Source organism: Rhinopithecus roxellana, chromosome 12 (genome assembly GCF_007565055.1).
Source record: "Rhinopithecus roxellana isolate Shanxi Qingling chromosome 12, ASM756505v1, whole genome shotgun sequence".
In the NCBI taxonomy this organism is placed as follows: domain Eukaryota; kingdom Metazoa; phylum Chordata; class Mammalia; order Primates; family Cercopithecidae; genus Rhinopithecus; species Rhinopithecus roxellana.
The window spans coordinates 31,454,247-31,468,224 of NC_044560.1; the positions used below are offsets into that span (position 1 = coordinate 31,454,247).

The 13,978-nt window shown below is 43.2% G+C and overlaps 1 protein-coding gene across 2 annotated transcripts in view; it reads right to left on the bottom strand.

The window, feature by feature from the left end:
• The window catches only part of ZNF461 (zinc finger protein 461), a 33,030-nt gene that overhangs the window by 10,003 nt on the left and 9,049 nt on the right, over positions 1-13,978 (bottom strand). For both annotated transcript variants that reach the window (XM_010385648.1, XM_010385649.1), the window contains exons 3-4: positions 10,927-11,053; positions 9,074-9,169 (exon numbers count right to left, since the gene is read on the bottom strand). In XM_010385648.1, coding sequence (XP_010383950.1) covers positions 9,074-9,169; positions 10,927-11,053 — 223 coding nt within the window. The remainder of the gene's footprint in view (positions 1-9,073; positions 9,170-10,926; positions 11,054-13,978) is intronic.

The following is a 13,978-nucleotide window of genomic DNA, read 5'->3' on the forward strand; positions in this document are numbered from 1 at the left end:
CGAGTAACTGGGACTACAGGCGCCCGCCACCTCGCCCGGCTAGTTTTTTTGTATTTTTTTAGTAGAGACGGGGTTTCACCGGATTAGCCAGAATGGTCTCGATCTCCTGACCTTGTGATCCGCCCGTCTCGGCCTCCCAAAGTGCTGGGATTACAGGCTTGAGCCACCGCGCCCGGCCAGTTCATTATCTTTAAATGAATTAAATGAATATTTCCTTTTTCCTAGATTTAATTTATAATACAGTTAATATTGAAGGATATAATCTACATATGCAAGAGCTCTTGGGGTTCTCAATAATTTTTTTTTTTTTTTTTTTTTTTTGAGACGGAGTCTTGCTCTGCCACCCAGGCTGGAGTGCAGTGGCCGGATCTCAGCTCACTGCAAGCTCTGCATCCCGGGTTTACGCCATTCTCCTGCCTCAGCCTCCCGAGTAGCTGGGACTACAGGCGCCCGCCTCGTCGCCCGGCTAGTTTTTTTTTTTGTATTTTTAAGTAGAGACGGGGTTTCACCGTGTTAGCCAGGTGATGGTCTCGATCTCCTGACCTCGTGATCCGCCCGTCTCGGCCTCCCAAAGTGCTGGGATTACAGGCTTGAGCCACCGCACCCGGCCAATAATTTTTAAGAGCATAAAGGCATCCTGAGAATAAAAAGTTTGAGACTGATAGCTATATACAGCATTCCATTCTAACACAATTTATTTTTCCATACACCTAATGATGGACATTCTGGTTGCTTCCGATAGTTGACTATTATGATTAGTGCTGCTATGAACATTCTTGTACATTTCTTTTAGTGGAAATAATTACTCTTTTCTATTGGGTATGCACATTGGAGTGAAATTGCTGCATCATAGGATATAAATTTCTTCAGCTGTAGTTGACATTATGCAACGATTTTCTAATTTAGGCCAGGTGTGGTGGTTCATGCTTGTAATCCCAGCACTTTGGGAAGCTGAGACAGGCAAATCACTTGAGGTCAGGAGTTTGAGACCAGCCTGGCCAACATGGTGAAGCCCCGTCTCTACTAAAAATACAAAAATTTGCTCAGTGTGGTGGTGGGTGCCTGTAATCCCAGCTGCTTGGGAGGCTGAGGGAGGAGAATCGCTTGAACCCAGGAGGTGGAGGTTGCAGTGAGCTGAGATGTGCCAGTGCACTCCAGCCTGGGCGACAGAGCAAGAATCTGTCTCAAAAAAGCAAAAATAAATGAATAAATAAATAAACAAATAAATAAATAAAATTCTAATTTAAAATTTCATCAGGCTGTCAGAGAGTTCTGATTCTTTACATCCTTATCAACACTTGCTATTGTCAATCTTTTTATGTTTAGTCATCCTGGCATGTGTGTTTACATCGTAGTATAATTTGCAATTTCCATAAGGAAAAATGAGGCTGAGCACTTTTTTATATGTTTATTGGCCAACTGGATATCTTTAATAAACTGCCATCCAGGCCTTTTGTCCATTTTTACTGATTTTTTTTTTTTTTTTTTTTTTTTTGAGACGGAGTTTTGCTCTGCGGCCCAGGCTGGAGTGCTGTGGCCGGCTCTCAGCTCACTGCAAGCTCCGCCTCCCGGGTTCACGCCATTCTCCTGTCTCAGCCTCCCGAGTAGCTGGGACTACAGGCGCCCGCCTCGTCGCCCGGCTAGTTTTTTTGTATTTTTTAGTAGAGACGGGGTTTCAGCGTATTAGCCAGGATGGTCTCGATCTCCTGACCTCGTGATCCGCCCGTCTCGGCCTCCCAAAGTGCTGGGATTACAGGCTTGAGCCACCGCGCCCGGCCTCATTTTTACTGATTTTTAATGTAAAAGTCATGTAACATAAAACTCACCATTTTAAGCATTTTAATGTACACAATTCAATAAGTTTTAGTACATTCTCAATGATGTGCAACCATCACTATCATCTAATTCCACAACGTTTGCATCACTCCAGAAAGAAACCTAAAACTCACAATCACTTCCCACTTTCCCCTTTCCCCTATCTGGGCAACTACTAATCTGTTTTAGGTCTCTGTGATTTTGCCTAGTCTAGACATTTTATATAAATGGAATCATACAATATGTGACCTTTTGGGTTTTGCTGTTTCCACGCAGCATGTTTTCAAGGTTCAGCCAAGTTGTAGCATTCATTTCTTTTTATGGCTGAATTGTATGGATATACCACATTTTGTTTATCCATTCATCAGTAAATTGGACATGTGGGTGATTTCTGGGTTGTCTTGTCTTTTTTTTTTTTTTTGAGACAGAGTCTCGCTCAGTCACCCAGGCTGGAGTGCAGTGGCACGATCTCTGCTCACTGCAAGCTCCGCCGCCTCCCGGGTTCACGCCATTCTCCTGCCTCAGCCTCCCGAGAAGCTGGGACTACAGGCGCCCACCACCATGCCCAGCTAGTTTTTTTTTTTTTTTTGTATTTTTAGTAGAGATGGGGTTTCACCGTGTTTGCCAGGATGGTCTTGATCTCCTGACCTCGTGATCCGCCCGCCTCGGCCTCCCAAAGTGCTGGGATTACAGGCGTGAGCCACTGAGCCCGGCCTGGGTTGTCTTTTCTTAATGATTTATAGAAACTCTTTGTAAGTGCTATATATGACCAAGTTATGCATTACAGATGTCTTCACCCACTCTAGGACTGGCACTGGCACTTTCATTCTCTTAGTAATATATACATATATTACTATATATACATATATGTGTAATATACGTGTGTGTATGTGAGTGTATATATATTTTTTCTTTTTTTTTTTGAGACAGAGTCTTGCTCTGTCACCCAGGCTGGAGTGCAGTGGCGCAATCTCAGCTCAGTGCAGTGCAACCTCTGCATCTCAGGTTCAAGTGATTCTCCTGCCTTAGCCTCCTGAGTAGCTGGAATTACAGGTGTGCACCACCACGCCTGGTTAATTTATATGTTTTAAGGAACAAAAATTCTTTGTTTTTGAGACGGAGTCTCACTCTGCCACCCAGGCTGGGGTGCAGTGGCACCATCTCGGCTCACTGCAAGCTCCGCCTCCTGGGTTCACGCCATTCTCCTGCCTCAGCCTCCGGAGTAGCTGGGACTACAGGCACCCGCCACCACATCTGGCTAATTTTTTGCATTCTTAGTAGAGACGGGGTTTCACCGTGTTAGCCACGATGGTCTCAATCTCCTGACCTCGTGATCTGCCTGCCTCGGCCTCCCAAAGTGCTGGGATTACAGGCGTGAGCCACTGCGCCCGTCAGGAACAAAAATTATCAATTTTAAGTAATCCAATCCCAAGGTTACGAAAATATGCTCATATTGTCTTCCAGAAATGTAATTTTTTTTTTTTTTTTTTTTTTTGAGACAGAGTTTTGCTCTTGTTGCCCAGGCTGGAGTGCAGTGGTGCAATCTCAGCTCAATGCAACCTCCACCTTCTGAGTTCAAGCGATTCTCCTGCTTCAGCCTCCCAAGTAGCTGGGATTACAGGCATGCGTCACCACACCTGGCTAATTTTGTATTTTTAATAGAGATGGGGTTTCTCCATGTTGGTCAGGCTGGTCACAAACTCCCGACCTCAGGTGATCTGGCCGCCTCGGCCTCCCAAAGTGCTGGGATTACAGGCGTAAGCCACTGCAGCCGGCTAGAAATTTAACTATTTTACTTTTCCTATTGAGATCTATAATCCACCTGGATTACATTTTCTGGTGTGAGGTCAGAATCAACCTTTCTATTTTTCCAGATACCCAATTGACTCAGTATCATTTACTGAAAAGACCATCCTTTCCTTACCTTTGTCTTAAATCAAATGACTGTATAAATTAGCCATTTTCTCTGTAGTCCGCTCCCATATATATTTCAACTCCTAGAACTGTATTGAAACAGCTCTAGCTAAGGTCACCAAGAATATCACCTTGCCAAAATCAGTGCTCAAGCACCCATTCTTACTCTACCTAACTCTTCAGCATCACAACACACCTAATCAATCCCTTTGCTTCCTGTATAACATATTCTCCTGGTTATCTTCTTTTTTTTTTTTTTTTTGAGAGCGGAGTCTCGCTGTGTCGCCCAGGCTGGAGTGCAGTGGCGTGATCTCGGCTCACTGCAAGCTCCGCCTCCCGGGTTCCCGCCATTCTCCCGCCTCAGCCTCCGAGTAGCTGGGACTACAGGCGCCCGCCACCGCGCCCGGCTAGTTTTTTGGTTTTTTTTGTTTGTTTTTTTTTTTGAGGCGGAGTCTCGCTCTGTCACCCAGGCTGGAGTGCAGTGGCCGGATCTCAGCTCACTGCAAGCTCCGCCTCCCGGGTTTACGCCATTCTCCTGCCTCAGCCTCCCGAGTAGCTGGGACTACAGGCGCCCGCCACCTCGCATGGCTAGTTTTTTTGTATTTTTAGTAGAGACGGGGTTTCACCGTGTTAGCCAGGAGGGTCTCGATCTCCTGACCTCGTGATCCACCCGCCTCGGCCTCCCAACGTGCTGGGATTACAGGCTTGAGCCACCGCGCCCGGCCTTCTCCTGGTTATCTTCTTACCTCTCTGACCACTTGTTTTCAGTTCCCTTTAACACATCCTCCTCCTCTCCCTGACCTCTAAATGTTGGAATGTCTCTGACCAGCCCTCCTCTCAACCTACACTCTTTCTGTAGGCTTAAATACAACCCTTACACAGCTAGTCTTACAATATACCTCTAGTATTTTTAGAAAAAAAATTGTGGTAAAATAACATATAAAATAGAATTTACCACCTTAACCATTTTTAAGTGTATACTTCAGTAGTCGTATGTGTATTCATATTGTTGTGCAACTAATTTTCAGAACTTTTGCATCTTGCAAAACTGAAACTCTATACTGATGAACAACTCTCCATTCCCTCCTAGCCCCAGCTACTGGCAACCACCATTCTGCTTTCTGTTTCTGTGAACCTGACTACTCTAAATACCTCATATAAATTAAATCATGCAGCATTTGTTTTTTGGTGACTGGCTTACTTTACGTGGCATACCCTGTCCTTAGGGTTCTTCAAAGTTACAGCATGTGTCAGAGAGTCCTTCCTTTTTATATATTTTATTATTTTTTTGAGACAGAGTCACTCCTGTGGCTTGGGCTGAAGTGCAGTGGTGCGATCTCAGCTTGCTGCAACCTCCTCCTCCAGGGTTCAGGAGATTCTCCTGCCTTAGCCTCATGAGTAGCTGGGACTATAAGCGCTCAGCACTATGCCTGGCTAATTTTTGTATTTTTAGTAGAGACAGGGTTTCACCATGTTGGCCAGGCTGATCTTGAATTCCTGACCTCAGGTGATCCACTCGCCTTGGCCTCTCAAAGTGCTGGGATTACAGGGGTGAGCCACCGTGTCCAGCCCAATGTCCTTCCTTTCTAAGGCTGAATAATATTTCATTGTATACATATACCACATTTTGTTTATCTATTCATCTATTGATGGACACTGGGTTGCTTCCACCTTTTGATTATTTTGAATAATGCTGTTATGAACATGGGTGTAAAAACATCAGTTTGCGGCTGGGCGCGGTGGTTCACTCCTGTACTCCCAGCACTTTGGGAGGCCGAGGTGGGCGGATCACTAGGTCAGGAGATGGAGACCATCCTCGCCAACATGGTGAAACCCTGTGTCTACTAAAAACACAAAAATTAGCTGGGCATGGTGCTGCGTGCCTGTAGTCCCAGCTACTCGGGAGGCTGAGGGAGGAGAATCGCTTGAACCCAGGAGGTGGAGGTTTTAATGAGCTGAGATCGTGCCACTGCACTCCACCAGGTGACAGAGCAAGACTCTGTCACGAAAAAAAAAAAAAAGGCCGGGCACAGTGGCTCATGACTGTAATCCCAATGCTTTGGGAGGCTGTGGCGGGCGGATCACCTGAGGTCGGAATTCGAGACCAGACTGACTAACATGGAGAAATGCCATCTCTACTAAAAATACCAAATTAGCTGGGCGTGGTGGCGCCTGCCTGTAATCCCAGTCGCTCGGGAGACTGAGGCAGGAGAATTGCTTGAACCCAGGAGGCGGCCCTTGCTGTGAGCCGAGATCCCGCCATTGCACTCTAGCCTGGACAACAAGAGTGAAACTCTGCCTCAAAAACAAAAACAAACAAAACAAAACAAAAAACCCCATCAGTTTGCATCCCTACTTTCAATTATTTTATGTATATACCTAGAAGTAGAATTTCTGGATTATATGGCAATTCTATTTGTAATGTTTTGAGAAATTACCATGTTGTTTTCCACAGTGGCTGTATGATACAGCTGGGATATGTGTATCCCCTCTAAATCACATGTTGAATTGTAATCCCCAGTGTTGGAGGTGGGGCCTGGTGGGAGGTAATTGGATCATGCGAGTGGTTTTCTCATAAACAGTTTAGCACCATTCCCTTGGTGCTATCCTCATAATGGTGAGTTCTCATTAGATCTGGTCCTTGAAAGTGTGTGGGCGGGGTGCGGTGGCTCACCCCTGTAATCCCAGCACTTTGGGAGGTCGAGGCGGACAGATCACCTGAGGTCAGCAGTTCAAGACCAGGTTGACCATCATGGTGAAACGCTATCTCTACTAAAAATACATAATTAGGCACATCTTATATGGCAGCAAGCAAGACAGAATGAGAGCCAAGCGAAAAGGGAAACCCCTTATAAAACCATCAGATCTTGTGACACTTACTACCATGAGAACAGTATGGGGGAAACTGCCCCCATGATTCAATTATCTCCCACCTGGTCCCTCCCACAACACATGGGAATTATGGGAGCTATAATTCAAGATGAGATTTGGGAGGAGACACAGCCAAACCATATCACAAGGGATAGGAAAAAGAGGAATGGGACAAATATAGCTATAAAGAGGTAACACAAGGGAGTCTTGTGATGGTATTGTTGAGTACTTTGACTGTTGTGGTGGTGACACAAGACTACATGTGATAAAACTGCATAGAGCTATAAATATACACACAGAAATGAGTGCATGTATAACTGGTGAAATCTGAGTAAGTTCTATGAATTGTAGCAATGTCAATTTTTTGGTATGGCATTGTACTATAGTTGGGTAAGGTATTAACCCTGGGGGAAGCTGCAAAAGGAGTGCAGAGGACTCCCCTGTACATTTCTTTGCAACCTCTTGTGAATCCATAATTACTTCAAAATAAAGTTTTTTTTTTTAAAGAAAATCCATGCCAATGAAAAAGCCTAACCAGGTATTAAAAAACTGGTAAAAGAATGTTATCTTTACATGAAAACATGTATGAGAATATGTATCATTTTTCCATGATTCCTCTCTATTAGAATCCTAGGGCTGCCATTAACAAAGTCCCACAAACCGGGTGGCTTAAAACAAAAAAAATGTATTCTCTCACAGTTCTGTAGCACTTTATTTATTTATTTATTTATTGAGACAGGGTCTTGCTCTGTTACTAGAGTGCAATGGCAGAATCATGGCTCTTTGCAGCCTTGACCTCCCAGTCTCAAGCAGTCCTCCCAACTCGGCCTCTTGAGTAGATGGGACTACAGGTGCATGCTAGGCTACAGATAGGGTGTCACTATATTGCCTAGACTGGTATCAAACTCCTAGGCTCAAGCAATCCTTCCACCGTGGCCTCCCAAAGTGCTGGGATTACAGGTGCGAGTCACCACGTTCAGCCTATAGCGCTTCAATGAGTCATAGACATCATCAAAGAACTCTGGCCTATAGAATGGATCTGCTCTTGGCCTACACACCCCAAACTTTCCTGGTTGATCTCCTTTCTTCTCAATCATCCCTCTGCCATCTCTACCTCCTCAATATAGTCATATATTACTTTCTCTTAATTTTCCTAATTTCTAATCAACACTATTTTTTTGCCTAGTGATTCTATTAGAATATCCATCCATGTATTCTTGATCCCCTACTAGATTGAAAATGTCTCTATAACACTTTAAAAATGTATTCCCATCACCTAGCAAAGCAACTTGTATGAATCTTTTATTTATTTATTTTGAGACAGCATCTTGCAGTGTCACCTAGACTGGAGTAAAGTGGTACAATCTTGGCTCACTGTAGCCCCAAACTCCTGGGCTCAAATGATCTCCCACCTCAGTCTGCTGAATATCTGGGACTCCAGGCATGCACCACCATGCCTGGCTAATTTTTTAATTTTTAATTTTTTGTAAAGACAGGGCTTTTGCTATGTTGCCCAGACTGGTCACAAACTCCTAAGCTCAAGTAATCCTCCCATCTGAGCCTCCCAAAGTGCTGAGATTACAGGTGTGAGCCACTAAGCCCAGCCTGAATCTTTAAAAAAAAATTATAAACAGTCTGGGCACAGTGGCGCATGCCTGTAATCCTAGCACTTTGGGAGGCTGAGGTGGGAGGATTGCTTAAGGAGGTCGAGACCAGCCTGGGCAATATAGTGAGACCTCATCTCTGCAAAAATTTAAAAAATTAGCCAGGTATGGTGACATGTGCCTGTAGTTCCAGCTGCTCAGGAAACTGAGGTGAGAGGATTGCTTAAGCCAGGGAGGCAGAGGTTGCAGTGAGCCGAGTTTGCACCACTGCACTACATCCAGCCTGAGTGATAGAGTAAAACCCTGTCTCAAAACAAACAAACAAAAATTAATAAACACTGTAGATTGTGTCCTTTGATGTACAGAAGTTTTTAGGTTTGATGTAGTCCCATTTGTCTCTTTTCGCTTTTGTTGCCAGTGCTTTTGGCGTTATACACAATAAATCATTGCCAAATCCAATGTTATGAAGCTTTTCTCCAATATTTTCTTCTAAGAGTTTTTATTGTTTTAGATCTCATATTTAGGTCTTTTATCCATTCTGAGTTAATTTTTCTATCTGGTATAAGACAAGGGTACAAATGTATTCCTTTGCCTGTGGATAATCCAATTTTCTCCATGGAAGTGTTGGCACCCTTGTCTAAATTCATTTGACTATTTATGCAAGGGTTTATTTCTGGGCTCTCTATTCTATTCCGTTAATCTACAAGTTTACCTTTATGCCAGTACCACACTGTTTGATTACTATAGGTTTGTAATATGTTTTGAAATCAGGTTTTCCCTAAGTATTTGATTTAAAATAACCCTGCCAACCCAACATTCTGACCAGCTGGTCTGCTCCCTGCAAGGGCTTCCTGTGCTTGTTCACTCACCTGGGCACCATCTTCCTGTCTCTTCCCTCACAACCATCCAGGGCTCCTTCCCTTGCTCCAATGAGGAGATTATGGCTGGCTTAGAAACAGAAAGTCCTAGTTATAAGAAAAGAAATTGAGATGAGATGGAAATGAATGTATCCAAATACAGTAATTTAGAACTAATTAAAATAAAAATAAATCACAGATAAAAATGGTACTTGATAAGGGATAGAGAGGAAATAAAGGAGAAGAGATGAAATCCTCATATTCAGATGAACACAGGATCATAACAAACAAAGCAAACAAATAGGCAATAAAATAGTACTTAAATTTATGTAAGCTTTCTCTTATTTTGTTGTGAGGAAAAAAAAGAAGCTTCCTGAGATACTGTTTTTTAAAATTTTTTTTTTGAGATGGAGTTTTGCTCTTGTTGTCCAGGCTAGAGTGCAATGGCACAATCTTGGCTCACTGCAACCTCCACTTCACGGGTTCAAGTGATTCTCCTGCCTCAGCCTCCTAAGTAGCCAGGATTACAGTACACCCACCACAGTGCCTGGCTAATTTTTGCATTTTTAGTAGAAACGGGGTTTCGCCCATATTGGCCAGGCTGGTCTCAAACTCCTGACCTCAGGTGATCCACTCGCCTCAGCCTCCCAAAGTACTGGGATTACAGGCATAAGCCACTGCACCCGGCCTCATATTTTTTAAATGTTAACTGTACAAAGTTCTTAAAAAATAACTTCCAAAGGCAAATCATTTAAAAGAGAATACAGGTCAGGCGTGGTGGCTCACGCCTGTAATCCCAGCACTTTGGGAGGCCAACGCGGGTGGATCACTTGAGATCAGAATTTCGAGACCAGCCTGGCCAACATGGTGAAACCCTGTTTCTACTAAAAATACAAAAATTAGCAGTGCCTGGTGGCGGGCACCTGTAATCCCAGCTACTCAGGAGGCTGAGGCAGGAGAATTGCTTGAACCTGGGAGGCAGAGGATGCGGTGAGCCAAGATGCGCCATTGCACTCTAGCCTGGGTGACAAAAGTGAAACTCTGTCTCAAAAAAAGAAGAAAAAATTAAAAAGGCCGGGTGTGTTGGCTCACGCCTGTAATCCCAGCACTTTGGGAGGCCGAGGCGGGTGATTACCTGAGGTCAGGAGTTTGAGACAGCCTGACCAACATGGAAAAAACATGTCTCTACTAAAAATACAAAATTAGCCAGGCGTGGTGGCGCATGCCTGTAAACCCAGCTACTCGGAAGGCTGAGGCAGGAGAATCGCTTGAGCCTGGGAGGCAGAGGTTGCGGTGAGCCGAGATCACGCCATTGCACTCCATCCAGCCTGGGCAACGAGAGCGAAACTCCATCTCAAAAAACAAATAAATAAAATTAAAAATGAAAGAGGACATTTATTATAGGAAATGGAGTGGTATTCCTTTGAGAATAGTAAATGAACCTTTATTACTCCAGCCCACCACTCTTACCCAGGAAAGAAAAAAGCTTCACTCCAGGAACCCACATGTCTAGTTTTAATCTTATGCTAGTACACTGGTAGATTTAGTACAGTGGACGTGAAAAAAAGACAGAGTGCTTTCTTTGACAGCGTTATGCTTTAACATTGCAGATTTCCAATTCTGCCCCTTAAACACCAAAGAAGAGTTATTATAAGAAAGGACCAAAAGAACATGTAAGGATGGGGAAAATGAAAATGTCCCTCCATTTAGCTGTGCTTGTTTCTACAATACATAAAGAGAAAATTCATCCAGTTATTTGAAAGCTAGCCCTAAATTAATAGGGGAGAAAGAAGAAATTCCAAGTAGATTGTGAATTGTTAGAGGAATTCTGAATTGTCAGGTTCTTAATTTTTAGATAACTTTACCAAGTGACACCAAGTTGCTATAATTCTCCAACATCACCTCCTTGTACAAATTCCTCTGTGCTGGGTTCAGGCATTCCCATTCCTCCTGAGAGACATCTATAGCCACATCTCTGAACATCACCAACTCCTAAAATGACAAATCATAGTACTATTTTTGAAATTATAAGAAACATTTTTAAAAAGAAAAGAGAGGTGCTAAAAGAAGGTACTGCAAGAAAGGAGACAGTCTACTGAATATATAGGCTAAGCCTGGGACACAGGTCAAAGAGGAATTTAGTGTGACTGAAGTGGAGTGCCCACATGTTCTTAAACAATTCAATTTCTGCAGACACATCTTCTTGTATAGGTGGGAAACTCCTGTTTATCAGTCATCTCGAAATTAAGAAAATAAGTACAGGCTCCCAATTAAATTAAATAGTTAAAAATGTTTAAATCTTTCCAAAATGTCTAATTAAAATCTCTATCTTGAGAAAAATAACTTGAAAATTTTACTTCATGATTATGACTAACATGCCATAGGCATTTTTAGTTTTCCTGCAAATTCCTTAGTAGACATCTGGTGCAGATTATATTTTCCATAGATAGACACTGCTGTATCTTGCGTCGCATATATTCTTCTTCAATTTAATCTTGACATCCCCCTTCCAATTGGTGTAAAGTTATGTGTCCCCTTCTCTTGAACCTGAAAGGACATCTTTCAACCTATAGACTTACTCAACCTATAGAATATGGCAGAAGTGATTATGTGACTTCCGTGGTTAGATCACAAAAACATATCATACTTCTGCCTTACTTTCTTGGGATGTTCGTTCCGGAAACCCACCCACCATGTTCCTAGGAAGCCTAACCAGCCCATGGGATAGCTCATGGGGAAAGGAACCAAGCCTCCCTAAACAACAGTCAGCAACAGCTTGCAAGCCATGTGAGGGAATTATCTTGAAAGTGGGTCATGTAGTTCCCAATCAGACCATTTCAGCTGATACCACATGGAACAGAGGTGAGCCATTCCTACTGAGCTCTGCTCAGATTGTGGATTTGCAAGCCCAACCATGATTGTTGTTTTAATCTACTAAATTTTGGGTTGGTTTATTATCTAGAATAGTTATTGTAACTGTAATATGATTTTTATTGGTAGCATAACATTTGAATTTTTTTTTTTTTTTTTTTTTTTTGAGACGGAGTCTCTCTCGGCTGCCCAGGATGGAGTGCAGTGGCCGAATCTCAGCTCACTGCAAGCTCCGCCTCCCGGGTTCACACCATTCTCCTGCCTCAGCCTCCCAAGTAGCTGGGATTACAGGCGCCTGCCACCTCGCCCGGCTAATTTCTTTTTTTGTATTTTTAGTAGAGACGGGGTTTCACCGTGTTAGCCAGGATGGTCTCAATCTCCTGACCTCGTGATCTGCCCGTCTTGGCCTCCCAAGGTGCTGGGATTACAGGCTTGAGCCACCGCGCCTGGCCCTTTTTTTTTTTTTTTTTTTTAAGAGACGGGATCTCACTATATTTCCCTGGCTGGTCTTGAGCTCCTGGGCTCAAGCAGTCCTCCCACCTTGGCCTCCCAAAGTGCTGGGATTACAGGCATGAGCCACTGCACCCAGCCTCATTTAATCTTACAATAAAAGATTTAATAATTATCTTAAGCTTGAATCTCTGGGGTGAATAAAATTTCTAAGGTATTTTCTAAGGTACGTATTCCATTGTTTTGTAATTACACCTGAGAGGTCTTAACTGTTACCATCCACCACCTCTCCCTGTATATTTACTATGTTCCTAAACTAAAGAATATTAATGTAGAATGATCCAGACTCTCATAGATGTGACCCAAGTCTAACATATGCTGTTCAATCTAAAACTGGAGTTTGTAATTGGTGATCATATATTTTCTGGCAAAATCTTCAGTTTTTCCATGCAAGCACTAATCCTATCTCCATCTAATGCTAAAGCGTCACACAGCAAAGTCTGTCTGCTCAGTGAGATCACCCAACACCAATTCCTATCACATCTCACCGGAAAACTCAAAATTGTGAAGTTCAAAGATTTCCCACATGTGATTTAATTAACTATTCATTCCCTGAAGACACCTCAAGTGGTAGCTTTTTTTTTCTCCCACAGCCTTCGTACCACTGTCCTCCTTGTTTCTAATCGTTGATGTCAGACAACTGTCTTTCCTTCTCTAAAATCTTTTTTTTTTTTTTGAAATGGAATCTCACTCTGTCGCCCAGGCTGGAGTGCAGTGGCATGACCTCAGCTCACTGCAACCTCTGCCTCCTGGGTTCAAGCGATTCTCGTGCCTCAGTCTCCCAAGTAGCTGGGATTACAGGTGCACACCATCACACCTGGCTGATTTTTGTATTTTTTGTAGGGAAGGGGTTTCACCATGTTGTCCAGGCTAGTCTCAAACTCCTGACCTCAAGTGATCCGCCTGCCTCGGCCTCCCAAAATGCTGGGATTACAGGTGTGAGCCACCGCACCTGGGCCCCTTCTCTAAAATATAATGTCATCATTTCATCAGTCTATACCATGTATTATCTCTCTCTCCATTGCAGTGATATATTCACATGCAGGTTTTTTGCCCCTCAGGAATTTTCGCTCCTGGCTCAGTATCACTAACTCTAATACTACTAATCTTAATTTCCAGTGATTTCAAATATCCGTATACTGAGTTCTTCTAACATCATGGGCCCAATTCCTTAACCTCTTCTACTTTTCTATGAGCTTATCTTCCACTCTACTGTATTCACTCCCCACGTTATTACTCTAGACCTTGTGATTAGCAATAACTGCATCACCTCCAAAATATCAAGTATCCTTCTCTGATCCCCTTCACATTGGCACTCACCCACTCCATGCCTCTTCTCCCTCTTCTTATCCAACTTAAATTCCATGCTCAACTAATCACTTAACTTTATAATCACTCCCAACATGAGCTCCCTTAACCCTCTCATTTTGCACTTGCTTGACAAAGCCTGAATCCTTGATAAATCCATCTCTCTTTCTACTCCATCACCAAATCTAAGTAGCTAAAAATGGCTAGAGAAAATTATAAAACTTAATA